The sequence below is a fragment of the Podarcis vaucheri genome (assembly GCF_965113315.1).
Source record: "Podarcis vaucheri genome assembly, chromosome: 13".
NCBI lineage: Eukaryota > Metazoa > Chordata > Lepidosauria > Squamata > Lacertidae > Podarcis > Podarcis vaucheri.
The window spans coordinates 1,790,349-1,818,286 of record NC_138751.1 but is presented as its reverse complement, the minus strand read 5'-3'; the positions used below and the strand labels follow the sequence as shown (position 1 = coordinate 1,818,286).

General features: G+C 52.7%; 1 protein-coding gene and 1 long non-coding RNA gene across 4 annotated transcripts in view; one reads left to right on the top strand and one right to left on the bottom strand.

Annotated features, from left to right (window-relative positions):
* LRCH4 (leucine rich repeats and calponin homology domain containing 4) overlaps positions 1–26,295 on the top strand; it is a 68,612-nt gene extending 42,317 nt beyond the window's left edge. The window contains exons 2-18 of one of the 2 annotated variants that reach the window (XM_082197666.1): positions 3,418–3,562; positions 4,825–4,951; positions 6,058–6,163; positions 6,310–6,446; positions 6,727–6,845; positions 7,044–7,140; positions 8,592–8,679; positions 8,808–8,929; positions 10,746–10,822; positions 12,467–12,601; positions 14,533–14,581; positions 17,212–17,260; positions 17,858–17,965; positions 19,526–19,632; positions 20,670–20,807; positions 22,079–22,156; positions 25,445–26,295. In XM_082197666.1, the coding sequence (XP_082053792.1) occupies positions 3,418–3,562; positions 4,825–4,951; positions 6,058–6,163; positions 6,310–6,446; positions 6,727–6,845; positions 7,044–7,140; positions 8,592–8,679; positions 8,808–8,929; positions 10,746–10,822; positions 12,467–12,601; positions 14,533–14,581; positions 17,212–17,260; positions 17,858–17,965; positions 19,526–19,632; positions 20,670–20,807; positions 22,079–22,156; positions 25,445–25,567 (1,805 nt within the window). In that variant the 3' untranslated portion in view covers positions 25,568–26,295. Of the gene's footprint in view, positions 1–3,417; positions 3,563–4,824; positions 4,952–6,057; positions 6,164–6,309; positions 6,447–6,726; positions 6,846–7,043; positions 7,141–8,591; positions 8,680–8,807; positions 8,930–10,745; positions 10,823–12,466; positions 12,602–14,532; positions 14,582–17,211; positions 17,261–17,857; positions 17,966–19,525; positions 19,633–20,669; positions 20,808–22,078; positions 22,157–23,185; positions 24,970–25,444 lie in introns of those variants that run through there. The other variant, XM_082197667.1, reaches the window with a different exon arrangement.
* The window catches only part of LOC309518129, a 132,160-nt gene that overhangs the window by 74,150 nt on the left and 30,072 nt on the right, over positions 1–27,938 (bottom strand). The gene's annotated exons all lie outside the window — the stretch shown is intronic.

Below are 27,938 nucleotides of genomic sequence, written 5' to 3'. Positions count from 1 at the left end.
GTGGAGAAGTGGCTGGCCTCAGCCCCACCGCCTCTTCCTCCTCCTCTGGGCACTGGAGGAGCCTCTTCCTGGATACTTGGAAGGGCTGCTTCTAAATTTAGCTGCTGCTGCTCCTCCTCCTCCTTCCAAAACATCATCTGAGCAGACACAAAGCAGAAAGCGAGCGCTAGGCCTTCCTGGAACTGCCTGCTGGGCTCTCCACCCTTGGTGGACTTCAGAGAGGGAGGACTGCTTGCAGATTCATACACACACCGAAGGCCTTGTCTCTGTCGCCTTCTTCCTGCTAACGGAGAAATGCGAGGGCTGCCTTGGACAAAAAACAAGGACCCCAGCCAGGAATACCAGAGCAAAACAGCAGCCACTCGGCTTAGTCTTGATTGAAGACTGTCGCCACAGGACTCCCACCTGCCACCAGGTGAAGCAAGAGGGAAGCCCCAAACAAAAGAGAACCCAAACTTTGATTAGCTGCTAATCCCCATGTTACACGCCCCAAACTACATCACTCATACATCACAGTTACATCATGAAAGGGGAGGTCTGGTGGCCGTAATCTGAGCATCCTGGACCCTGCCCCATGGTTCCCCTTGCCCTCCACCAAACACCCATCCAGTGTAACAAAAAGGATCTTTACATTTCCCTGTTTCCCAGCCAAGTTATTCACACCCTTTTGTCTTCATCTGGGTTTGTTCTTTCTGGAATGGCTACCTGTCTGGCACTCAGGTATCAGGATGCTCACATGTCTATAGGAATTTCTGAAGTTTTCCCAGTGAGCCAGTACATAGATCCATTGATCAGTGAATTCTTACATTTGGTATTGTGCAGCAAAGGCCCTTTGAATAGATAGGAAGAAACTGTGACCGAGTGTTTTGTGGGGACAAGTCACAAAAGTCACAAAAGTGATTGTGCTGGTTTTGGTAGTGGGCTGCATGTGCATGATATCTGCTAGAGGGGCAACCCCCCCCCCTCAGCCTATACATAAATTTCTGCAACATTCCCCGAGGCGGAGGGTGGGAAGACTCCTGGAGGGAGGGGGTCAGGAGGCTTAGCTGACCAGAGACCCCCCAGATGGGCAGCCTGCAGGGGTTTGCCTGGCTGGAGAGGAAGCGGTCTTGTCTGGCTTGTGATGAGGAACGGTTGAGAGAGTTGGGTAGGCTCAGTCTGGAGAAGAGACAACAGATAGGACTCTAGGAAATGTAAATTGAATATTCAGCCACTTATTATTGAGGGGAAGTGCGTGGAACAGGTCCCAGTGTTTCGATTTCTTGGAATGGAGTTGAGAGATGACCTAACCTGGGGAGAAAACAGCAAAGACCTGATGAAGAGAGCACAATCTCTCAAGGGACCTGTTGATGGCATTTTACCATTGTACTGTGGAGAGTGTATTAACGTATGGTCTGTGTGTGGTTTGGGAGCTGCAAGGCCAGGGGAAAAACAATGCTGTCCAGGGTTGTAAAGACTGCGGAGAGAATAACTGGGTGCACTCTTCCCACCTTGGATCAAATCTATGCTTCCAGGTGTCACAAGAAAGCTGCAGAGATAGCGCAGGACAGTGTGCACCCCGGAAATGATCTCTCTCAGCTTCTGCCTTCTGGAAGAAGGTCCAGGGTTATTGAGACTAGGACTAGCCGCCTGAGAAACAGTTTCTACCCAAGTGCAATTTTGATTTTAAACACAGTGTAAGGTAGTCTCTGGACACGGGTGGCACTGTGGGTTAAACCACAGAGCCTAGGACTTGCCGATCAGAAGGTCGGTGGTTCGAATCCCCGCAATGGGGTGAGCTCCCGTTACTCGGTCCCTGCTCCTGCCAACCTAGCAGTTCGAAAACACGTCAAAGTGCAAGTAGATCAATAGGTACCGCTCCAGCAGGAAGGTAAACGGCGTTTCCGTGTGCTGCTCTGGTTCACCAGAAGCGGCTTAGTCAAGCTGGCCACATGACCCGGAAGCTGTATGCCGGCTCCCTTGGCCAATAAAGCAAGATGAGCACTGCAACCCCAGAGTCGGTCATGACTGGATCTAATGGTCAGGGGTCCCTTTTCCTTTAAGGTAGTCTCTTTGGGAGTATATTGTATTTTTAAAATGGGGTATCAGAGTTTTTAGGGGGCTAACCAGGTTGGGATAGCTGGGATAGCAGGCTTATTGGTTTTGAATTTTTTATGTAGATATTTTTTCCCAATTTCGTTATTCTGTATGGGACAATGACAATAAAGATTATTGTATTGTGTTGGAGAGCCACCTTCAGAAATCATAGAATCATAGAACCATAGAGTTGGAAGAGACCACCAGGGCCATCGAGTCCAACCCCCTGCCAAGCAGGAAACACCATCAGAGCACTCCTGACATATGGTTGTCAGGCCTCTGCTTAAAGACCTCCAAAGAAGGAGGTTTCCCCTGTAAGATTGGGCACAACCTTGTTTCCCGCTGCTGCAGAGGGCAGGACCCAAAGCGAGGGATTCAAACGAACTTTCAGAGGGTGAGAGCCGATTCACAGGGGAACGGGCAGACTCTCCTCCCTTGCAGGTTTTTAAGGCTCTTGGAGATTCTTCAGCTGTGATTCCTGGACTAGGCAGCCCTCGGGGTCCCAATTCTGTGACTCCAAAGCTGGGCCATGCTGAATCTTGAAACAGTATACAGCATGTAGTTCAAACAGAATACACCACTCAAACCCCCACGCAGCCCTGAAGCTTCCTGGGTGAGCTTGGAGTCAGTCGCGGCCCCCTAACCTCCTTCGCAGGGTCGTTGTAAGGAACTGATTGGGGGGGGTGAACTATGTTTTCCTTGGAGGAAAAGGCAGAATTCAGCGGAACCTCGGTTGTCAAACGTAATCCGTTTCACAAGACCGTTTGACTTCCAAAACGTTTGGCAACCAAGGCGCAGTTGCCGAAATCTGTTGTGGAAAAAATGGAGCTGTTCAACTTCCGGGGCGCGTTCGAAAACGGAAGCATTTGCTTCCGGGTGGTCAGTGTTCGAAAGCCGAAACGTTAGACTCCCGAAGCGTTTGGCGACCGAGGTTCCGCTATACGAATGCAGTGGATCAGGTCTTCTACTCACCTGTGTAAGAGAACAGGAGAGGCCAGCCAGGTGGAGACGTCCGTGGCCAACTTGGTCTCCCACCTGAGACGCACACGGTCGCAACTGGACTCAAGCCAGTCACAAAGCGTGCCTGGCATCTGGGGAATTTTGAACGCTCCTTCCCCCTCAGCCTCCAGCAACCTGCCCCTGGGGAGGCTTCGCTGTGGGGCTGCCTGACTCCTCCTCCCCAAAGTTGCCCCTCTTGGGCTGGAGCAAAGAGCTTCGGCGGAGGCTTCTGTCAGCCAGCCTGAGTCACTTGGAAGTGTGTGGGGTTTTTTGGGGGGGGCTCCTTTTGGACTCTGCAGGGGCTTCCTGGGAGCTTAAAGACCCTTTTCTCTTCCTTCCCAGACCTCTCCCGAAACCGCTTTGCCGAGGTCCCCGAAGACGCCTGCCACTTGATGTCCCTGGAGGGGCTGAGCCTGTACCACAACTGCCTCCGCAGCATCCCCCCCGCCATCGCCAACCTCCAAGCCCTCACCTACCTGAACGTCAGGTAACTCGCACAAGGGGGGGCAGAGAAGGGGGGGGAGGAAACGGGGTGTTTCTCCAGAGGTGTGGCGAGGGCTTTCTGGATTCCCTCACATTGGCGTTTAAAGCCCTGCGCGACTCAGGCCCCCTATACAGACCCTCCCGGGTGCTGAGATCGGCAGAGGGGGCCTTCTCGGAAGTTCCTCTGGGGCCTGCCCCAGAAGATCTGTGGGGCTCCCTCCTCCCCACAGAGGTGCGCCCAGCCCCTGGCTTTTGCCACCTTAGCTGTGGGTTTTTACGACCCACCTTGTTTCCCTGGTTGCAAGCTGTTTCGAATTGGCTTTTATTTCTTTTCAGTTTCCCAAGGTTATTCCAACAATAGCCCCGTGACAGCAACGCCGTTTCACATCTTTTCAAATTGCTTGTGTTTTGCTTGTTTTTTTTAAAAAAATATTAAGAATTTAAACAAAACATATTATCTTAAAACATATCATCCTTGATTCCTGCCCCCCATTTCCCCTCCTCCCCATAAAATAACCCCCCTCCCTGCCCCCCCGACTTCCCTCAGTTCCAACCTCTGGTTTCTCTACAAATGCTATTCTCTGCATGTTACAAAACTCTATAGATCCTTAATTTATCTGACTGATTATTGTCGATAAAGAGTTTGTGAGTGTTTAGTCAAAACCTGCCAAGGAGTCCAGTTCACTTTCTTGTTTCTTTAAATACTTTGTAAAAGGTTCCCATTCATCTTTAAAATCACAGTTATCCTTGTCCCGTAGTTTATGTCTCAATTTTGCCAGTTCTGCATAGTCCATCAATTTCTCTTGCCATGATTCTTTAGTCGGTGTTTCCTCGTTCTTCCATCCTTGTTCTGTTAAGACTCTCGCCGCCGTTGTCGCATACATGAAGATACTTTTGAACTTCCTTGGCAGGTCTTTTCCTACCATCCCTAACAAAAATGCTTCAGGTTTCTTAACAAATGTTAGATGGAACATTTTCTTCAATTCATTGTATATCATTTCCCAAAACTTTTTAATTTCATTCCATTCCCACCACATAGGGTAGAATGTCCCCTCCTTTTCCTTAGTTTTCAAATTGCTTCTGATGCTGCAACCTGCCGTGGGACTTTGGGGTGAAAGTCGGGAAATAGAGAAGACAAAATGGAATAAGCGCCCCCGCTCCCTTCCTCATTCCCCAGCCCGCCCATCCTGCTTTGCCAGTCTCCCCTGAGATTTGGGAAGCCTGATCTCTCCTTCTCCTCCTCCACTGTTGTCTTCTTCCCTGCAGCCGGAACCAGCTCTCTTCCCTGCCCTCCTGCCTCTGCCGGCTGCCCCTCAAGGTCCTCATCGCCAGCAACAACAAGCTGGTCTCCCTGCCGGACGATATCGGCAGCCTCAGTACCCTCCGCCAGCTGGTGAGTCGGCAACGCCATGGGGTGGAATTCCTCCAAGGGACAGGGTGGGCACCTTTTGCTTGCCTTCCCCCAGGGTTCGGCCTCGCTGGTGTCTCCACGCTGAGCTGGGCTGAAGCCACGTGGGCGGTGGGAGAGATCCCCCAAGGCCCTCCAGACCTGACCCCAAAGGCAGCAGGACCACCCCCCAACACACACAGCCATCACATGCTTCGATCCACTAGGACAATCCCCTGTATCCCTCTCTCACCCCAAATCGCCTTGAGGATGTCTAGGTAGAATTGTGACGGGGGGGGGGGGCCCTCTCTGCCCACTCAAACATACCAAGACAACACGAGAATGGGGCCTTTTCTGTGGTGGCTCCCCATTTGTGGAATGCCCTCCCCAGAGAGGCTCGCCTGGCGCTACCGTTGCATGTATTTAGGTGCCAGGCAAAAACCGTCCTCTTTACCCAGCCCGTCAGCCGTTAGACAGTCTATGTCCTTTTAATTTTATTGTTTTATCTTTTCGGTAAACTGCTTTGAGGTAGTGGTCGCATTTTTAAAAAATAAAATAAAATTGCTAATTATGTAAGTTTTCTTAATTAAATAAGCTTTCTCTCCCTGCCCCATGCGATGGTGATGATTTATTTATTTATACCCCACCCTCCCCGGCCAGAGCTGGGCTCAGGGAGGCTAACACCAGTAAAATTATAGTAAAAACATAATAGGGGGGGGGGACAATTTAAAATACAGGTTAAAATAAAATTTTAATTTAAAATGCAGCCTCATTTTAATAGTGGCCCATAGATCAAAACCAATACGGGGAGGGAAACATAAGGGTCAGACCGAGTCCAGACCAAAGGCCAGGCGGAACAGCTCTGTCTTGCAGGCCCTGTGGAAAGATGTCAAGTCCCACAGGGCGCTGGTCTCTTGTGACAGAGCGTTCCACCATGTCGGGGCCAGTGCTTAAAAGGCCCTGTCCCTAGTGGAGATGCCTCCAAAGCGGTCTTAGTACTGGCACCCCTAAGGCTCTCTCCCTGCCTCCAGGGCTCTCCCTCCCCCCCCCCCACACTGGGATGGGGCTCTGCTCACCTGCGACTTTTCCCCGAATCCTCTTTTCTGCCTCAGGACGTCAGCAGCAATGAGCTGCAGTCCCTGCCGGCGAGTGTGGGCGGCCTGGAGTCTCTTCGGGACCTCAACGTCCGAAGGAACCAAATCGCCGTCCTGCCTGAAGGTTGGTGCCTGCCCAAAGCCTTCCCCCTTTGCCAGCGCCATCTGGGCACCGGCAGATCCCCTGCTTCTAAACTGGCGACGGAGGCAGCCTTCCCTGCCCCTCTTCTTCCCCTTGCTCACGGACGCCTGTGCTTTGCCCCACCTCAGAGCTGGCGGAGCTGCCCTTGGTCCGGCTGGACTTCTCCTGCAACCGTGTCGTCCACATTCCCACCAGCTACCGCCACCTGCGGCACCTGCAGTCCATCCTGCTGGAGAACAACCCTTTGCAGTTCCCACCTGCGCAGGTAACAGGGGAGCAGGGGGGCGGGCAGCTGAGAGCAGAAACTGCTTGGAAGGTGGGGGGGGCGGAGCCGGCCTGTGGTTCTGCCCACCCTTTCCATTTATCCTGCCCTTAGTGGGGGCTCTCAGTGGGGCCTGGGGGCCAGGATGTGCAACAGGCTGGCAGGGAAGGCAGGCACGATCCGGCAACTCATCGCACCTCCTCCTTGCTAAACGGGGCGAACGGCCTTCGTTTTGCGTGGGCCGCCGGCACTGCCACCCTGTGACCCCCCGTTCTCCCCACAGATCTGCTCCAAAGGCAAAATCCACATCTTCAAATACCTCCACATGGAGGCCTGCAGCAAGGCGCGGCCGGACCTGGCAGAATTCACACAAGGAACCCGCCCCGCCGGCTTCGGGACGTGGTAAGGCGGGCAGTGGGGGGCCTGGGAGGCTCTGTTAAGCAGCTGCTGCCGCATGGGAAGCAGGAGGGTGCCTGGGGCCAGAGGGGGAGGAGAGAGGCTGTACCTGGGAGGAGGTGGCTCTGGAGCTGCTTTAGCCACCGGATTGGGGCCGGAAGAGCATTGTTTCCAAGAGGCTTGTTTCCGTGTCTGTTCCCACAGCCTCCCGGACAATTTCTACCCCGTGCGGCAGTACGGCGGCCTTGATTCGGGCTTCAACAGCGTCGACAGCGGGAGCAAGCGGTGGTCAGGGAACGAGGTGCGGGAACGCCTTTCCGCTTTGCTTGCGGTGACATTTTTTACAGTTGCAAAGGGGAGAGAGGGAGGACTTCGCAGGGGCCCAGATCCCTGCCTAGGCGGCCCTCGGAAACCTTATGGCCAGAGGGGCCTGACTTGAGCCTCCTGGCCTGTTGTGTTCCATCCTAGTCACGCTGGTATAAGATTGCAGGGTTGGAAGGGGTCCGCAAGGCTCGTCCAGTCCAGCCCCCTGCCATGACTCCATAGTGCCTGAGAAGCAGCCAATGATCACATCTCAGTAATGCCTGGCAGAATAACAACAACAACAACAACAACAACAACAACAACAACAATAATAAATTTATTATTTACACCCCGCCCACTCTGGGCGGCTACCAACAAAGTATTAAAATACTGTGATACATCAAACATTAAAAGCTTCCCTAAACAGGGCTGCCTTCAGACGTCTTCTAAAAGTCTGGTAGTAGTTATTCTCTTTGACATCTGGTGGGAGGGTGTTCCACAGGGCAGGCGCCACCACCGAGAAGGCCCTCTGCCTGGTTCCCTGTAACTTGGCTTCTCGCAGTGAGGGAACCGCCAGAAGGCCCTCGGAGCTGGACCTCAGTGTCCGGGCAGAATGATGGAGGTGGAGATGCTCCTTCAGGTATACTAGACCTTTGAGGCCGTTTAGGGCTTTCAAGGTCAGCACCAACACTTCGAATTGTGCTCAGAAATGTCCTGGGAACCAATGTAGGTCTTTCAAGACCGGCGTTATGTGGTCTTGGCAGCCTTTCCGGGTCACCTTCCAAGGTAGCCCCATGCAGAAAGCTATCCAAACCTTGCTTAAAATACGAAGGAGAGTCCACCGCCTTCCAGGGCCATAGAATTCTAGCATCATAAAGTTTACTCAGAAGAGTGGTGGGAATGGGAGATTGGCAGATAGCTGAGATGAGATTGGCAGATAGCTGAGATGATCTATCTCAGCTACCTGCCAATCTCCCATTCCCACCACCCTCCTGAGTAATACCCCTCCCCACCTTCTCACTATATAGAAGGATCTGGCAACTTCTGTTTCAGTGTATCTGAAGAAGTGTGCATGCACACGAAAGCTCATACCAAGAACTAACTTAGTTGGTCTTTAAGGTGCTACTGGAAGGAATTATCTGAAGAAGTGTGCATGCACACGAAAGCTCATACCAAGAACTAACTTAGTCGGTCTTTAAGGTGCTACTGGAAGGAATTTTTTTATTTTGACTATGGCAGACCAACATGGCTACCTATCTGTAACTGAAAGTTGGAAGGGACCCTTGTGGGTTACATAGTCCAGCCCCCTGCAATGCAGGAATCGCAGCTCAAGAATCAAGCCGCCTCTGCTTAAAAGCAAAGCAGTCCGTTCAGCTGTCGGACGGCCCTTACCACCTGCCGTTTGCTGTTTCTCCTCCTTCACCGCCCCTCGTTCTCCCCGCTTCTCAGTCCACAGATGAGTTTTCAGACCTCTCCTTCCGCATTGCCGAGCTGGCCAGAGACCCCAAGCAGTTGAGGGAGAAGCGCAACGGGACGGGTGAGCAGCCAGGCAGATGGAGGAGGTGGTGTTGCTACTAACAGCAAGATCTGACTGGGCCTGGAGGGAGGGGGAAAGAGGGAGAGCTGAGCCCCTAACCTCCTTCCTTCCTTCCTCTGTTCCCCCAGTGGATGCCGCCGACCTGGAGCAGATTGACTACATCGACAGCAGTGTCAACGGGGAGGAAGAGGAGGACGAGGTCTCCGTGGGAAAGCCAGAGAGCACCTCTCTGGGGACGGCACCCTCCGAGGTGAGAATGTGTTACGGAAAAGGAGCAATGCAGCAGCGAGCTGCAGCTGGCTGGAAAGCAAAACATTATGGGAATGTTTGGGGCTGTACCGTGAGAACAAAGGGACAGTCTATTCACTGTGCTGAGCACCGGATGTTAGCTCAGAGTGTAACTTGAGCTGTACAGGAAGTACAGGAGGTGGAGTTTGTCTCTCTGCTGTTGGAGTTTGGAGAGAGCAGACGTGTTTCTCTGTAACGCTGCAAAGACAGAAATAAAGGCATGTAAATACATTTCTGTCTATCTCTTTCCCCTCCCTGGGGGGGAGCAGGGAGCAGGGAAGAGTGGTGTGTTCTTCTCACGCTTGAGGAGGATCGCCGATAGTGACCTAGCCTGTATCCTGCCGGGAAACGCAGACAGGGAGGTCAACAAGGAGATCAAGCCGGGTGCCTGGAGAGTGGCCAGTTTCTCCTGATAAGGCTTGAAATCCGACAGAATGGAGGTTGCCCTCCTACTGGCAGATCTTGTGGTTACTCTTGGGTCCTCCTGGGGCAGGATTTTCCCGCGTCCTGCTGGGAGAGTAGGAAGGGAGGGCAGGGGTCCGAGGATGGCGAGGCCCCTTGCATTCTCCACAAGCAGAGGAATAACTCTAGGGTCCTGGGCGGGCAGAGTGTGGCGTTTGGGTGCTGGGGGCAAAAGCTTCTGAATCATCTTGTTTTGCTTGAACAAGATGATCACCAGGGGGTGATAAGAGGGTTGGACTCCCAATAGGAGGACGTCCTGATCACCTTCTTGTGTTTGAGTTCCACAGTTCAGCTGTGAAAAAGGGGCTTTGTTTTCTCTGTCCCAGATCCCCCAACGCTCCGCTTCACGGGAGTTCTGGCGTCACGAGAACTGGGCCAAAACAAACAAGATGAATTTTAACAGGGAGAAATGTAAAGTATTGCACTTGGGCAAAAAAAATGAGAGGCACAAATACAAGATGGGGGACACCTGGCTTGAGAGCAGTACATGTGAAAAGGATCTAGGAGTCTTGGTTGACCACAAACTTGACATGAGCCAACAGTGTGACGCGGCAGCTAAAAAAGCCAATGCAATTCTGGGCTGCATCAACAGGAGTATAGCATCTAGATGAAGGGAAGTAATAGTGCCACTGTATTCTGCTCTGGTCAGACCTCACCTGGAGTACTGTGTCCAGTTCTGGGCACCACAATTCAAGAAGGACACTGACAAACTGGAACGTGTCCAGAGGAGGGCAACCAAAATGGTCAAAGGCCTGGAAACGATGCCTTATGAGGAACGGCTAAGGGAGCTGGGCATGTTTAGCCTGGAGAAGAGGAGGTTAAGGGGTGATATGATAGCCATGTTCCAATATAGAAAAGGATGTCACATAGAGGAGGGAGAAAGGTTGTTTTCTGCTGCTCCAGAGAAGCGGACACAGAGCAATGGATCCAAACTACAAGAAAGAAGATTCCACCTAAACATTAGGAAGAACTTCCTGACAGTAAGAGCTGTTCGACAGTGGAATTTGCTGCCAAGGAGTGTGGTGGAGTCTCCTGCTTTGGAGGTCTTTAAGCAGAGGCTTGACAACCATATGTCAGGAGTGCTCTGATGGTGTTTCCTGCTTGGCAGGGGGTTGGACTCGATGGCCCTTGTGGTCTCTTCCAACTCTAGGATTCTATGATTCTACAAGAGAAGGATGAAAGCGTTTCCCTATACGCCTTCTCCTCCCCAGGCATAATTTTCTAAGCTCTCACATTGCAGCTTCAACCAGCAAATTAATTCCTCCCTCCCCCCCCCTTTATTTGCTCACGTTTTCTCTCTTCTTGGCCTCTTCTAGGACTTCCAGAAGCCCAGGAAGAGCTCCTCCACTTCCCTCCAGAAAACAGGGCTTGCGGATCAGGGCCCGACCGGCAGGTGTGTGGCGCCACCTTGCGGCCAGCTCCCTGCGCAAGCGGGCAGGATCTCGTGCTGGATGCAGCCTTGTCCCTGTGGGGTCTCCTTTACATCTCCTCCAGCTCCCCTTCCTCCCAGGGTGCCGTTGCCCCCTACTCAATCCTGAGCTTGGGGTGTGGGGTCCTCAAATCCCTCTTGGCTGCCGGGAATGGCCCAAACCCCACATGCTGTGGGGCAGTGTTCCCTCCTGCTGAAAGGGGAGAAGCTTTTTCCTTTTTCAGGGGGTCAGGCAGGCAGCCAGTGATTATTATTTTTTTAAAATAATATTTTATTAGGTTTTATCAATAGAAAGTTTAGAAAAATACAAAAAACGAAAAGGATACAAAATTACAAAATACAAAAATACAGACATTAGACACAAAAAAGAAAAGAAAAAAGCACATATAAAAAGACAAAAATTCCCTCTTTCTTAATTTCTCCTCTTTGAATAACTTATTTTCCTGACTCCCTCGCATCTCCCATTTTTGTATCCCTTTTAAGAATTTGTTCAGCAAATTCATGTCCTGTTAGTCTATCTATTTATTAATCCAATCTTGCATTTTACCTTGTTGCTAAAACCCCTGCGATTCATTTCAATGTCCTCAACATTCAAAAATTTTACAATATTTCTGCAAATACATTTTAAATTTCCTCCAGTCTTCTTCCACCGACTCTTCTCCCTGGTCTCGGATTCTGCCAGTCATTTCCGCCATCTCCATATAGTCTATTAGTTGCATCTGCCATTCTTCCAAGGTGGGTAGGTCTTGTGTCTTCCACAGGCGGGCAGCCAGTGATGGGCAGTGTTAACGGAGAACTCTGAGGTCTCCCTTGGACAAGAAACAAGGACACCAGCCAGGAATCCCAGAGCAAAACAGGAGCCAGTCGGCTTGGTCTTGATTGAAGACTGTCAGACAGGACTCCCACCTGCCACCAGGTTCAACAAGGTGGAAGCCCCAAACAAAAGGGAACCCAAACTTTTATTAGCTGCTAATCCCCATGTTACACCCCCCCAAACTACAGCACTCATACATCACGAAAGGGGAGGTCTGGTGGCAGGAATCTGAGCATCCTGGACCCTGCCCCATGGTTCCCCTTGCCCTCCACCAAACACCCATCAAGCGTAACAAAAAATATTTTCACATTTCCCTGTTTCCCAGCCAAGTTCATCCCACCCTTTTGTCTTCATCTGGGTTTGTTATTTCTGGAATGGCTACCTGTCTGGCACTCAGGTATCAGGATGCCAGGGATTATCCCTCAGGCAGAGGGGCTGCTGAGTAGCTGAGCTCACAGGTCTAGATGAATTTCTGAAGTTTTCCCCGTGAGCCAGTACATAGATCCATTGATCAGTGAATTCTTACATTTGGTATCGTGCAGCAAAGGCCCTTTGAATAGATAGGAAGAAACTGTGATGAAGTGTTTTGTGGGGACAAGTCACCAAAGTGATTGTGCTGGTTTTGGTAGTGGGCTGCATGTGCAGGATATCTGCTGGAGGGGCAACCCCCCCCCAATCTCTGCAACAGTAGGGACCCCCATGCTTTTTTGTGTCCTTTGCTGCTGGGCGTGGCGGTTGTCCCCCCCCCCCCACGGTCTCTGCGACCCCCTGCCTCTTGCTTCCCTCTCCTCCAGGGCCAGCCTTCCCCGGCCAGAGCCATTTGGGGAGGAGCGCCGTCGCCCCGAAATCCTTCAGCTGTGGCAGGAGAGGGAGCGCCAGCAGCTTCAGCAACGGCCCCTGTGGAGCCAGGGGGCCGAGAGGAGGGAGAGGTAACGGCCGGGAGGGAGGGGTCGGGGGCAGGTGCTTATGCTTATTTCAGCCCTTTGTGGCTTAGGGTCCGCGTATTTATGTGACCGCCTCTCCTGGTCTGCCCCGCAGAGGACCTTAAGGTCTATGAAGAACCATAGTTTAGAGGTCCCGGGCCCTAAGGAAGTCAGACTATCCTCCACCAGAGCCAGGGCCTTCTCAGTGGTGGCTCCAACCTGGTGGAATGCTCTGTCCCAGGAGACCAGGGCCCTGCAGGATTTAACCTCCTTCCGTCGGGCCTGTAAGACAGAGCTATTCCACCTGGCTTTCAATTTGAATTCAGCCTGATCTTTTATTTCCCTTCTCTTCCCTCCCTCCCCTTTTATGAAGATCACCCACTCTGAGACCCCACAGCTAATTCTCCCCTGGATTCCTCGCTGACCCAAGTAGGACCAATTCAGCCAGCTAGCCCTGGGGATTATCTAATTGATTTTTGAATTTTATTGTTATTCATGTTTTTATACTGTATTTTATGCTGCTTTTATAATTAAGTGTTTTGAAGTGTTTTAAATTTGTTGTTAGCAGCCCTGAGCCCGGTTTTTGAACCGGGAAGGGTGGGGTATTTAAATTATTATTATTATTATTATTATTATTATTATTAACAGTATTTGCATACTACCCTATCATAAAAAATGCAGTAATAAAACCATGCCATAAAAGCCACAAGAAGTTGGAAGCAGACATTGCTTAACCCTCACAGAAGGAGGTGCCCTTAACTGCCTGCCTGCAGCCCCAAGCCGCGCCCCCCCAGTGCCTGTCAGAGGGAGGACTTGAACCCAGGCCTCCTCAGCCCAATCCTCTGCCCACTTTATGCTGTTGGCTGCTATTCCTATCACTCTCTTCATCAAATAAATAAGATGGGACTCCCGTCTTAAAAGCCAGAAGCCGGTGGCTGTCTCTACAGTGGTACCTCGGTTTTTGAGCATCTCAGAAGCCAAACGTTTTGTAACCTGAATGTCGAAAACCCAGAAGTAATTGCTTCTGATTTTGAACGCATCTCGGAAGTTGAACGGCTTCCTAGGTGTATTTTTCTTTTTTTCTCCATTAACTTTGTTGACTGCCCTTTGCACCCTTGGTTGTCGAATGTTTTGGAAGCCAAATGGTCTTCCGGAACCGATCACATCCGACAACCGAGGTACTATATTTTGCTTCATACATAACACCGGTCTTGAAAGACCTACATTGGCTCCCAATACGTTTCTGAGCACAATTCAAAGTGTTGCTGCTGACCTTGAAAGCCCTAAACAGCCTCAAAGGCCCAGTATCCGTGAAGGAATATCTCCACCTCCATCGTTCTGCCCGGACACTGAGGTCCAGCTTCGAGGGCCTTCTGGTGGTTCCCTCCCTGCAAGAAGCAAAGCTACAGGGCACCAGGCAGAGGGCCTTCTCGGTGGTGGCACCCGCCCTGTGGAACGCCCTCCCATCAGATGTCAAAGAGATAAACAACTACCTGACATTTAGAAGACATCTGAAGGCAGCCCTGTTCAGGGAAGTTTTTAATGTGTGACATTTTAATGTATTTTTTATCTTTGTTGGAAGCCACCCAGAGTCGTATTATTATTATTATTATTATTATTATTATTATTATTATTACATTAATAGCCCAGCCTTTTCCTCCGAGGAGCACCAGGTGATGTGTGTGATTCTCCTCCTCCGCCTTTAATCCCCACAACGACCCTGCGGGGTGGATTAGACTGGAAGGCAGGGATGACTGGCTTCACGGCCAATTGCGGGGATTTGAACCCGGGCCTTGAACCCTGTAACCGCTACGCCAGCCTGGCTGTTGGGAAAGGGGGTCCTGAGTGATGCAGCCCTTCCACCCAGGACACCAGCTAGACTGGTCCAGCCTCTCTCTCTCTCCTTGACTCCGGGTTTCTTCTCTCCCCCATGGCAGCCTGGCAGAAAACAGCAGCAGCCTCTCCCAGCTGAAGCATCGGAACCAGGTAAGGACAGAGGGAGGGGGCCTGCATGTCTCCCCCCGTGTCTGCTTTCCATTCAGAACATTTTGGGCGCTCTTCACGTGGTTTCACAATGAAGGCGATCTGATCCAGCTGCAAACACCTCCTAGTATGGGGAGGACCCTTTGATTCCTTCCTGGGATTATATATGGACTGTGCAGCTTGGGGGCTCCAGCCTGCCACTCCATTCCTCTCCCAGGGCCCAGGGGACCGCACTGGGCTCTCCAACCACCGACGGCAAAGTTCTCAGTGCTCTCCAACTTTCAAAGAATCAGTACCGATGACCTTCTAGGCTGTGGGACATAGATCGCCAGGAACTAATCTCGGCTGCGGGGAAAAAAAACATGTTCCCCTCTTTATTTTCGACTCCCTTGGGCGTAGGAATTTAACCTTAATTATTTACAATTTTTGTTTAACCTGCAAGAAAGAAGGGCTTTTCCGCTGGCTAGGTTCAATTCTAATCCTTCTAACCTCCTTTGGGGTAGGTTTGCGGGTTTGGCAGAAGGAGACAGGATCTGCCCATTCGATGCCCCCCTGGTGGAAACTCTAGCTCACATGGCCCTTGAATGCAAAATGTATGGTGATCTCTGCCAACAATTTTTAGACCATCTATGTATTCTAACATGGAAACCAGAGACAGAGGTTATACGCTTCTTATTACAGGGGAGAGACCAGGAGCTCACCAAGACAGTAGCTAAGTTCCTCTATTTGGTTTTTTTTTTTTTGTCGCTGAAGTACGCTACAGGATCCTGCCCTTGCTGGAAACCCACAGAGGTGAAACGGGTTGCTCGCCTCTTCTTCCCTTTGGCGGGTGGCTGTGCTGTTGAAGTGGCGACGAGATCGCCCTGGCCTATTTATTCTGAATGTTCCTATGTGATGCCAATAAAGGTTACTTGACTTGGCAATGAAGGCTCCCAGCCAGACAGGAGGGCTGGCTTCTGCTGTGTAACTAGAGCCACATTGCTCAGGTGTCTTCCCCTCCCTTTGTGTAATGACATGAGCAGAGCCTGCTGGGATCAGGCCAGCCGTCTGCCTAGTAGTCCAGCGTCCTGTTCTCACAGCGGCCAATTGCCCCTAAGGACCTAGGACTCCAGATAGACTGCCACCGGACCTGGAGGTTCCATAAGAAAAGCTGTGCTGCTGTATCAGGCCAGAGGTCTACCCCACCACCCTCTCCCCACAGAGGCCAACCAGGTGTGTGGCATTCCCAAAGCAAGGAAGGATTGGACTCTGATGAATAAAATACACACGAGGCTTGACCAGCAAGACTCTGGGAGGAGTGTGTATAATAATAATTCCTTCTTCACCCCTTGGCCCAGGTCGTTTTATTCACAAAAGAACTTTTACACAGTGTTCGTAAGAACCAATCCGATTTCCCCTGAGCATTTCAAAAAACTCCACGTGGGACAAAGTTAAGGATTAAAACTACAAAGAGCTGATTTGAGCATGCATAGTAGTTCAGAGTAAATAAAATAGGAAACAAGGAGGGATGCTTTTGGGAAACCCCAGAGGTCATAAGGCCTGGAAACGATGCCTTATGAGGAACGGCTAAGGGAGCTGGGCATGTTTAGCCTGGAGAAGAGGAGGTTAAGGGGTGATATGATAGCCATGTTCAAATATATAAAAGGATGTCACATAGAGGAGGGAGAAAGGTTGTTTTCTGCTGCTCCGGAGAAGCGGACACGGAGCAATGGATCCAAACTACAAGAAAGAAGATTCCACCTAAACATTAGGAAGAACTTCCTGACAGTAAGAGCTGTTGGACAGTGGAATTTGCTGCCAAGGAGTGTGGTGGAGTCTCCTACTTTGGAGGTCTTTAAGCAGAGGCTTGACAACCATATGTCAGGAGTGCTCTGATGGTGTTTCCTGCTTGGCAGGGGGTTGGACTCGATGGCCCTGGTGGTCTCTTCCAACTCTAGGATTCTATGATTCTATAAACAGGAGAGGCAGTGTTTGCCATCTCCTTGTGAACTCTCTTCCTGGCCCTTAAGATCTATTTAAAGGTTAAACTGCGTCAAAGTAACCTACTTTCTTTATGTCCTGAGGATGCCTGTTGAAGCAACCGGCCTATGTTTCAGAATGCTGATATGTGCCTGTCAGCAAATGGCAGAGGCGGAGAGGCTTGTGGGATTTGGTCAGGAACTATTGTCAATGAATCAAACCCAGTCAACACAACGCTTTCATAGCGGACACAGTGGCTTGCTCCATATTTCATAATTCCTCGCAGCAATCCCACCTGACCCCCCCCCCACACACACACACTCTGGACTTTTGCACCCCTACATTGGTGCCTGCTGGAAACCTGCCAGCAGGATCCGAGCAAAGAGCCCCTTCCCCTCCTGGGGTTTCCAGAAACTGGCGTTCAGAAGCAGCGTCCCACCTCCAGCTGTGGAGGCAAACCATAGCCATGGTTGCTAGAAGCCATGGGTAGCCCCCTCCTCCTCCATGAATTGGTCTACTGCTCTTTTAAAGGCATCCAAGTTGGCGGCCAACTCTGTGGCAGGGAGTTCCGCAGTTTAATGACGCGCTGCATGAAGAAGGACTTGGTTTTATCTTGTCCTGAATCCAAGTAACAGTGCCCCCTTTCCCCACCCCAACCCTAATCTCTCTTTTAGGAACCAGAGCAGCTGTCTGGCTCCCCCAGGCAAACTCTGCACTCTGCAGGTGAGTTCCTCCCAATATCTGGAGGGGGTCGGGCACGGGTGAGTCTCCTGGCAAGCAGAGGGGGAAGCTTTTATTTATTATTTCATAAAACCTGGTAAGAAGCAAGAGCCTCAAAGTGGTTTGCGATGGAAAATCAACAGCCGTAATTCAAGTTAAAATAGCGATAGACTAAAAACAAATTGAAACTCACGTCGACTTTCTTAACATCTGGGAAGGCTTGTCTAAACTCCAGGGGTGGATTTTGGGCTTTTGGACCCTACCTCTCGCCTTCTGTTCCCCTGTCAGCAATCGGGCTGCAGCATTCTGCACTGACAACTGCCTCTGGTTCAGGCACAAGGGAAGCCCCACATTGAGGGATGCCTTGAGGCCTCCTTTCCTTGGGTGCTCAGAGCCTGCAAAGCGGTGTGTGTGTGTGTGTGTCCCTGGCAGGCAGTTTGCAAGACTGGTGCAGGATTGAGGTTGGGGAGGCAGGAATCCGGTGGTCTCCTCTGGGGCGTCAAGGCGTCCATTTGCTCCCTGCCACCTCCTCCCCCTTTCTCCTCCAGTGCAAATTGCCAGCTCAGCGCCCACTTTTCTCATCCTCTCCCTCCTTTGCAGATCCCGTTCACCCTGCCTACCCTTCGTCCCGGGAGCCCGGCTCCGTGCAGAAGCCTTCCAGCTTCCTTTTCCGCTCCTCCTCACGAAACAACATGCAGCGGGGCTCGGGTGAGTGGGGAAAAGGGGAGAAGCCTCTGTAGGGAAGCACCCCCTCCGTCGGGCAGCAGGGCTGCTGGGCCCTCTGTGGCCACGCATCTCCCCCCTCGCCCCAAAGGGTGTGGCCTCCTGACGCAGCCAAACGGGGCTTGGGATCGGGGCCAGTGCAGGCTCCCAGAGGCCACCCTCCATCAACATGGTCCATTGGCAGCTTCAGAACCCCACAGCATCAATTCTCGCCAGCGAAATGGGGCTATGGCAGACCGTGAGGTGCCCTTGTTTCTTTTGGTTATCTCCCACTTGGACTACTGCAATGCGCTCTACGTGGGGCTACCTTTGAAGGTGACCTGGAAACTACAATTAATCCAGAATGCGGCAGCTAGACTGGTGACTGGGGGCAGTTGCTGGGACCACATAACACCAGTCTTGAAAGACCTACATTGGCTCCCAGTATGTTTCTGAGCACAATTCAAAGTGTTGGTTCTGACCTTGAAAGCCCTAAATGGCCTCAAAGGCCCAGTATACCTGAAGGAGCCTCTCCACCCCCATCATTAAGCCCAGACACTGAGGTCCAGCTCCGAGGGCCTTCTGGCGGTTCCCTCCCTGCGAGAAGCCAGGTTGCAGGGAACCAGGCACAGGGCCTTCTCGGTGGTGGCACCCGCCTTGTGGAACGCCCTCCTTTCAGATGTCAAAGAGAACAACAACTATCAAACTTTTAGAAGACATCTGAAGGCAGCCCTGTTCGGGGAAGCTTTTAATGTTTAATAGGTTATTGTATTTTAGTGTTTTGTTGGAAGCTGCCCAGAGTGGCTGGAGGGACCCAGCCAGATGGGCGAGGTATTATTATTATTATTATTATTATTATTATTATTTGGAGTGAAGGGCACCCAGGTTTATTACAGTTTACGCGTTGCATTTCCACCCCACCTTTTCCTCTGAAGAGCTCAAGGTGGCACACCTCGTCCCATCCCATCCCCAAATTTTATTTTATTTTTAAAATAATTTTTATTAACAAACCAATCAAATCACATTAATTTTTGTTGGGGGTACCCATGCTTCGAGCTCCAAAAGGGATCCAATCATCTTTATTGCTGCTGCTTTGATGTTCACAGTTCTGTCCGATTAGTATTCACAGTTCTGTCCATTCCTCTCCTTGTTATTTTCCTCATCTCTTCTAGTTATCATATGTTTTTCCTTTCTTTGTCACCTCTGCCGTCCCCAAATTTTTATCCCCTATGGGGGAGGCGCGGTTGAGAGGCAGTGACTAGCTCCCGAGGTCACGCCCAGTGAGCGTCACAGCCCAGTGGGAGCATTTGAACCCAGGTCCTGATTGAGCCCTCTAATCATTGCACCACACTGGCTCCACGGCTTCTGGTACCCTTCTTTGGAGTAACCTCAACATCCACCCAGCCTTCCAGGCCCCCGCCCCATTCATTTCAGGAGGGCAGAAGCTGCGAGGGGCACGATGTGGATGTAAATTGGATCCTTCTGCGTGGCACGACCTGGCGCTCTTCCCAGGCCTCTGAATGAGGAACTGGTGGCTTTGAGCTTTCCCCCCTCTTTCCTCCCCAGGTTCCTTCTCGCCCGACCTCTCCCCTTCTGAGTTCAGGAACCAGCGGAGGCTGCGTGCCGGATCGCAGGCCCAGGACGAGAGAGAGCATGCAGCTCAGCTGCGCAAGGTACAGACCCCCCAAGAGCCAGGAGGAAGCCGCTTCCAAGGGGGCGCATCTCCTGGCACCTGAACTGTAAACAAAACCTCGCATTAGGAGTGTGATGGGCTCAACAGGTATACCGCCCCGTACCCATAGCTCCCAGGGCGGCTCACAACACAGAAGCGCAATAAAAAAAGGAAAATGCAGAATAAAAATAAGAGAAATACAGTGGTACCTCTGGTTGCGAAAGGGATCCGTTCCGGAGGCCCGTTCGCAACATGAAAAGAGCACAACCTGAAGCGCCATATCTGCGCTGGAGCGCGGTGCGATTTGGTGCTTCTGTGCATGCGCGATTTAGCACTTCTGCGCATGCACGAGCGGCGAAACCCAGAAGTGACCCTTTCTGGTACATCCGGGTCGCAGCAGGACGCAACGTGAAGCAAACATAACATGAGGTATGATTGTACATTCCTATGCCGCTTTATATTTTTGAGGAAGGAAATGTCCAAGCGGTTTAAAGCCTTTGCTGACACGTCAGACGAAACATTCATAAATGCAGGCAGCCACCGTTTGAGGCGCGTTCGAATCGTGCCCAACTCGGGAGCAGGCAGAAAGCATCTCTAGAAAGGGTGGCGCAGGGTGTTGGCTTTCTCGACGGTGATTCAAAGACACGTGATTTCACCGAAACGCAAGGTGCCTTGGGGCGTTACCCCCGTGTCGGTGGGGAGCTGCTTGTAAAACATTGCAGAAGGCGGCTGAAGATGGAGTAAGCGGGGATGACTTGAGGGGGCAGCAACGGAGGCATGTTGCGGCTTTGCTCTGCCCTCCGCAGTCAGAGGCAGCGATGCCCCCCAGGGGCCTGATCTGGCCGTCTCTCCTTCCGTTCTGCCGCTCTTCGGACGCTGAGCCTGACCCAGCAGGGCCCTTCGTCGATTCTTACTCTCTCCCAGTAAAAGATGACCAGCATTAGTGGCGCACAGCTCCAGAGGATGCTGAGAGGTGAATGTCCAGGGAGCCTTCGATCCCTGGCCTGACTGCTCCTCCTCTCCCCTTCTTCCCCGCAGGCCATCGAGTCCCAGCTGAACGTCACCCTGGCCGAAGACCTGGGCGAGGCGCTGGCCAACGGGGTGGTCCTCTGCCAGCTGGTCAATCACCTGCGCCCTCGAGCCGTGCCCTTCATCCACGTGCCCTCCCCGGCTGTGGTGAGCCTTTGGGGTCGGGGAGCCTGCCAGACCCCCAAGTCTACAAGAACGTCCCCTGTGCTCCTGACAGATCAGGGGCTCCCAAGCTGCCCCCTTGGACCCATAAACTCTTTTTTTCATATAAATTTATTTGGTTTTTCAAATTAAGAGTTTTACAATTGCATATCCAGCATACAACATAAAAACAAGCATCTTCTGGGAAGCTTTTAATGTTTAATAGGTTATTGTATTTTAGTGTTTTGTTGGGAACCGCCCAGAGTGGCTGGGGAAATCCAGCCAGATGGGCGGGGTATAAATAATATATTATTATTATTATTATTATTATTATTATTATTATTATTATTATTATTATTCCCTCCTCCCCTTTATGAGTCCTATTGTTAAACATTTCCTCCTACATCTTTCATAATAATACAAATCTCTCACATCGCCCTTATATCCAAAATTCATCATGAAACTACAAGGGTTATTCCAGTCCTACTAACGATGTTTACAATGGTCTTTAAGATAAGTTATAAATTTTCCCCATTATTAACATTTTGTGTTCTTGGTGGCATAAATGGCCGGAAGAATCAGAAATCAGGAAGACCTTGGACCCATAAACATAATAATAATAATAATAATAATAATAATAATAATAATAATAATAATAATTTATTATTTATACCCCGCCCATCTGGCTGGGTTTCCCCAGACACTCTGGGCGGCTTCCAACGGAATATTAAAAACAGTACAGCATCAGACATTAAAAACTTTCCTAAAGAGGGCTGCCTTCAGGTGTCTTTTAAAAGTAAAATAGTTGCTTATTGCCTTGGCATCTGCTGGGAGGGTGTTCCACAGGGTGCTCCCCTACGAAGGACATAATTCAGAATAGCGGTTTTGTTTCTACGACCCGCTAATAACAATAGAATTCAAAACGGTAGCAATTGCTGCTGATTCAAAATTCGGTTTAAGCTACTTAAGTTTGATCGGTTCAACAAAACGAATGGGCACTGGATCCCAGTTCCCTCCTGGCACCACCCCCCCCCCCGCCTCTGAGCTCCCCCCTAGGTGATGCTCCCGCCCCAGGGGCACCTAGACCAGGTCTGCCCTGCCCGAGGGGTGCGAAAAGCTGCCTTAGGTCATTGCTTCACCCAGCTTAGTACAGCCTGCACTGGCCGGCAGCAGCGGCTGCCCAGGACTTTAGGCAGAGAAGAATCCCCGCCAGCCCAGGTATCCTTCCCCTTGGCCATTGCTGAGCTGACCACCTCTCTCTCTCCCTCTCAAAACAGCCAAAGCTGAACGCCATCAAAAGCCGGAAGAACGTGGACAGCTTCTTGGCCGCCTGCCGCCAGCTGGGGCTCCCGGAGGTGAGGTTGGGCATCTGCGGGGGTCTAGTTTGTGTGCTGCTGCTTGCTTGTGCCTGCTGGGGAGGGAGGATTGGGTGGGGGGACACACAGGAAGACCCTCCTTTGAGAAACGGCCCCCATTTTTACACAACACACACACTCTCTTTCCATTCCTGCTCACGCATTGCCCCCACCGACTCCTTCCCCGGTACAACTCAGAACCGTAGAGCTGGAAGGGACCCCCGAGGGTCATCCAGCCCAACCTCCCAGCTCAGGCAGCCACCCAACCCTTGCTTAAAACACCTAGGGAGGAGAGCGGGGTCCGTTCCGCTCTCAAACAGCTCTTGCCGTCAGGACATTATTCCTGACATTTGGCCAGAATCCCCTCCCTTGCCGTTTGAAGCCGTGGGTTCAGATCCTGCCCTCTGAAAGCCAGCTGGCTCCATCATCCACAGGATGATAGAATGGTACAGCTGGAAGGGACACCGGGGGGTCATCCATCCCAACCCACTGCAATGTAGGGACCTCACGGTGGCCGTTGGGCAAACGAGGCCCGGTTTCCGGTCTGGCTGCCCTTCTCTGCAGACTCTGAGACCCCTCCCTCCCCACCCACAGGCCACCGACCTTCCTCCGTGCCTCTGTGTGCAATGGCAGAGCTGGAAGGGACACCGGGGGGGTCATCCATCCCAACCCACTGCAACGCAGGGATCTCACGGTGGCCGTTGGGCAAACAAGTCCCGGTTTCCGGTCTGGCTGCCCTTCTCTGCAGACTCTGAGACCCCTCCCTCCCCACCCACAGGCCACCGACCTTCCTCCGTGCCTCTGTGTGCAATGGCAGAGCTGGAAGGGACACCGGGCGGTCATCCATCCCAACCCACTGCAATGCAGGGATCTCATGGTGGCCGTTGGGCAAACGAGGCCCGGTTTCCGGTCCGACTGCCCTTCTCTGCAGACTGTGACCCCCCCTCCCTCCCCACCCGCAGGCCGCTGACCTTCCTCTGTGTGCTACCGGTGTGTTTTTTTGTGTGTTCTGTGTTCCCTTTGCCACAGGTCTCTCTCTGCTCCGCCTCCGACGTGGCCGCCCTCCTGCAAGGCAACGTCCGCGGCTTGCTCCGCCTCCTCGAGGCCCTGCTGCCGCTGCCATCGCCGCCGCCCGCGCCCCCCGGGGGGGACAGGCCCCTCGCCCCGCCCGCCCTCTCCGAACACCTCGCTGGCTTTGGCGTCTTCTATGTCGTCCTCATGCTCCTCCTCTACTTCGCCTATCGCAACCTCTGCGGCTGCTGAGCGGGCGGGCAGGGGGGGTCCCCGGCCACCCCCACCGGGCAGGAACAGGTTCTCCAGGGCAGACGTGGGTCAGGGCGTGTGCCCCACACTCCCCAGGCTGCATTGGCGCAGGGGTGGAAGTCAGGGTGTCAGCCGTGCAGTCGAAGCAGGACACAGACAATTTTTTCCCGAGGCCAGCAATCCCTGCAATTCTCCCCCCAATAATAATAATAATAATAATAATAATAATAATAATAATAATAGCTCTCCCTTCCCCAGTCATAATTAGCTCCCTCTGCCAGGCCCAAGGGGCAGGGGGGAGTGCAGGGCAGCCCCTCCTTGGCACCTGCCGTTCGGTCTCCTCTGTGCCTTGCTCCCCTAGCGAAAGGTGTTTCGGGGGCCGTATTTTGGCCGGGGGGGGGGAGAAGCCGCCAACTTCCTCCACCCCTCGGTTCACATGCACTTAAAACTGCGTTGCACTAATTCACGAGTGCCTGCAGGGGGGAGCTGGGTGCGTGCGGCAAGGGAGCACTTACGGGGCCCCCCCCCAAAAAAAACCTTAGGCGGTCCTAAAGCCTTGGCCCACGCACTCCGACACTGTGGGGTCTTCGCTGCCCCTGACCTCACACACAGAGCACGTCTCTGATCCAAATGTCACCCCCTACCCCAAATTTTGTGCCCGCTCCCCTGCGCTGGCAAACCTTTGAGGGGCTCGGCTTTTTCGCACCCCAAAGTATGCCCTGGGGCATCTCGGTTTGTGGGCTAAAGGCCACTTCTTCCTGAAATGCCCTTGCCCCCCCCCGAAGCCTTTTGGGGTTCCCTGTTCTGGACCTCTTCCCTTTTGGGGCTTCTCGGGGGCACCCGACGCTGGACTCGCACTCCTGCCCTTCCTTTAATCCAAACGTGCAATTTCTGAAGGTCCACGGAGGGAGGGAGAGATGGGGGCATCTGCCGTGTTCCAGCCCACCCCACAATCTCTCTGGCACGGTGCACCCCCCAGGTCCAGGGTGGCGTTGGGGGTGGGGAGGCCTTCAACAGGTGACAGGAATCGCCTTAATTCAGGGCAAAAGCGGCTCCTCTTTCTAGAGACGGCTGCAGTCAAAATTCCAGCCCCTTCTAGTCCCACTCCCCATCTCCGCTGCCTTAAATATATTAAATTATACATATATATTTTATATAAATATATAAATATATATATATATATATTTGAAGAGGATTATGGAATACTGTAATGTAAAGGGGGAAATTTTTTTGGGTGTCTTTTTAAGCATGTACAGAACTGTAAATATGTGGTGCTCTCCATCGATCGCCTGGCCCCCTCTCTTGAGCAGGGGGGGGGGGCCAAAAATCTTTTTCAAGGGCTTTGGGCTTGTTGCCCCCCCCCCTTATTTCACAGTCTCCCCACCCCACCAAAAAAAAAAAGGACAGCTGTACATTCTGCATTTGTGTTCTTCTTGCTTTTTTTGTTCCTTCTCGAGAGGCGGCTCCTCTGTTTTCTGTTTTGTTCCTCCTCGCCTCGACTCCTGTACATTGTAAAATACCAAGAAATGAATTCTTTTTTTTTTTCCAAACGACGGCGGCAGCAGCAGCCTTTGTTTCTTCCTTCCGCCTCCGTCGTCTTCTGGGTTGTCTTTGTACTTTTTCCTTCCTGGTGGGGGGGGGGGCAAGTTTGCTTTTGCGATCCGTGTTATGGGGTAAGTGCGGGTTGCGGTCTGACGGTCAGAACTTGCTGGTGGGAGTTGTAGTTCAACGGTTGGGAGTTGTAGTTCAGCGGGGGGGGGGCTCCCAAAGCCTCCCTCCCTCCACCCACTGCAGAACCCACCCTGACCTCGAATGTGCGCATGCACACCTTTTCCCGCCTGCAAAGGGAGATGTGTGTGGCGCACTTTTCCACCGGCTCCTGTGTCCAGCTGAGCAGATGTGGGAGGCCGTCTCGGCCAGTGGCGCCTGGCCAAGCCGCCCTCCTTTGGCTTGCCATACCGAGAGAAGCACTGCCCGCCCGCCTTTGCTAACTTCTGCCCCCCCCGTGCCCCCCACCCCCCTCAGGAGTCTCTCTGCTCCCCCCACCACGTGCTGGAAGAGGAGGGTCTCCCCCGTGTGGCCGAGACGGTTCGGACTCTGCTGGCAACACGCTGCGCTGCCCCACCTCTGGGGCGCCAGAAGACCTAGGCGGACCGGGCAGGGTGGCCTAGGCGGACTGGACAGCAGGGACTGCGCCGAGCCGAAACTTGCAGGGCGGCGGTGCAAAGCCGTAATCGCTCAGGGATCTCCGTCGGGACCAAGCAAGAGGAGCCGGGCGTTTTGCCCACAGGGAAACGGACTCCACATTTGGAAGGGGCGAGAGGGCAAGACCCCTTTGTCAACGGCTCTCTTCTCATCCAGATTCAACAAGAACATTTGTGTGTGTTTTTTTGCATTTGTGCACATGTCAATGAGGTTGCATTTAAATAAGCAGCTGCCTCCGTTGCGTTGTCCATTAGCAAAGCCTGTTCTATCACCCTGGGATTATAAAATACGGGGCAGAGAGGCCTGACCTCTTCTTGAAAACTTCCAGCCACTCTCAGCGCCCAGCCCTCCTTCAGCCCAGGTTTGTTTCCTTCCACAGAAAAAGAACTGGAGTTGGAAGGGACCCCCAAAGGTCATCCAGACCAACCCGCTGCAATGCGGGAATCCCAACTGCAGCATCCTTGACAGGTGGCCACCCAACCTCTGCTTAAAAACCTCCAAGGGCCCCCCAGCGCCCAAGGGAGTCCTTGCATGGTGCGACCTCCGGCGCTTCTCCGCAGGGCTCTTTCTGTTTCATCTCCAAAGATCCAAACCTCCGTGCTGCTGCATGTCTGAATGGGCAATTGCATGTCAGCCCGGAGAACACCCCAGTCCGATTGGAGGGTGGGATGGGGTGGAAGCTTTCCTTCTAAGGACAACGGCAGGTTCGCTGACATGATTCAGCAAAGGAAACACAGCCCAGAATAACTAAGGAGATAGTACAAGAATACTTGGCTAGTTTAGATGTATTCAAGTCTCCAGGGCCAGATGAACTGCATCCAAGAGTATTAAAAGAACTGGCAGTCATCTTTGAGAATTCCTGGAGAACAGGCGAAGTCCCGGCAGACTGGAGGAGGGCAAATGTTGTCCCTATTTTCAAAAAGGGGAAAAGAGAGGACCCAAATAATTACCGCCCAGTCAGTCTGACATCAATACTAGGGGAGATTCTGGAGCAGATCATTAAGCAAACAGTCTGTGAGCACCTAGAAAGGAATGGCTGCCATGTTTGTAGGTGTGGGTGGGAACTGTAGTTCAGGCGCCCAAGGTTCCTCACGCCCTGCAAGAGAAGAGCCCACCGCTGTGCCAGGATCAGTCCCAATGCCCGCCTGGGACCCAGCACTGAACGGGGGTTGAGCAAACACCCCAAAGGAAAGCCCCCCCCCGCCATCTTCCACAGGGGAACTCGCTTGGCGGGGTCGACTCTGGAGTAAATGTACACAGCCCTGCAAGCGAGGGGGTTTTTTCTTGCGGGTGGTGGGGCTTCAAGGGGGCTACCTTTAGCAGATACAGCCCTCCTCGTGGCACACGTCCCCTCTGCTAGGCCTCAGCACCCCCATGGTGGCGTGGGTTCTGTGCAGCTTTGGGGGAAGCGGTTTTGCTCCAGCCCAGACTGGCAGCATCTGAAATGCAACTAACCGGCCTTCCTTGGCTTGGTGCCCTCCCAGGTGCCTCAGGGAGAGCATGGCAGCGGGCACGAGGGGATGTGGTCCACCCCCATCAGACAAGGCTACCCTCCTAAGCGCAAGAAGAGGGGGAAAGGGGCCTGTTGAGTCCAGCCTCCTGGTCTCCCCCATGGCCAGAGCCCCTCTCCCCTCCTGTGGTTTCCAGCACCTGGGATTCGGGAGCATCTTCTCCACGAATGTGTCCTAGCATCATAGGGACCCCCCAAGGTCATCTAGTCCAACCCCCTTCAAGGCAGAGATGATTTTTTTACCCAATGTGGGGCTCAAACCATGGCTGCCAACCTTCCTCTTTTTTTGCGGGAAATCCCCTTATTCCAGCGCCGTTTCCCGCTGCTATCCCGGATTGTTAGATATCCCGGGACAGGTGAGGCTGCTGATCCCTGATTTTCAAATCTGGAAGTTGACAGCTACGGCTCGAACCCACGACGCTGAGATCGAGAGCCTTGCTCCCCCCACTGAGCCATCCTGCCTCGTCCAGCCCCCTTTCAAAGCCCTCCAGGGGGGCGGCTCCTCAGCCCCTGGCACTCAGAAGCTTCCCTGAGGCTCGTCGCCCACCCAGGACTCGTCTACACGGAAGCCCCCCAAAGAGGGAGGGAGTATCGCTGCCGGGAAACGGGGGCGATTTCTAGGGGGGGGGGGTTCTCCCGCTCCACCCCTGCGAGGAGGGCCGGGGGCTGAGCGGGTGGCTTGGGCCCCGATCCCGCCCTCCTTCCGCGCTCTATCCACTGCGCCACGCTGCCTCTCCCTTTCCCCAATGCAGCCCGGTCGGGGCAGAGACCTCGCCTTCCGAAGGGGCGTGGCTAGCTGGAGAC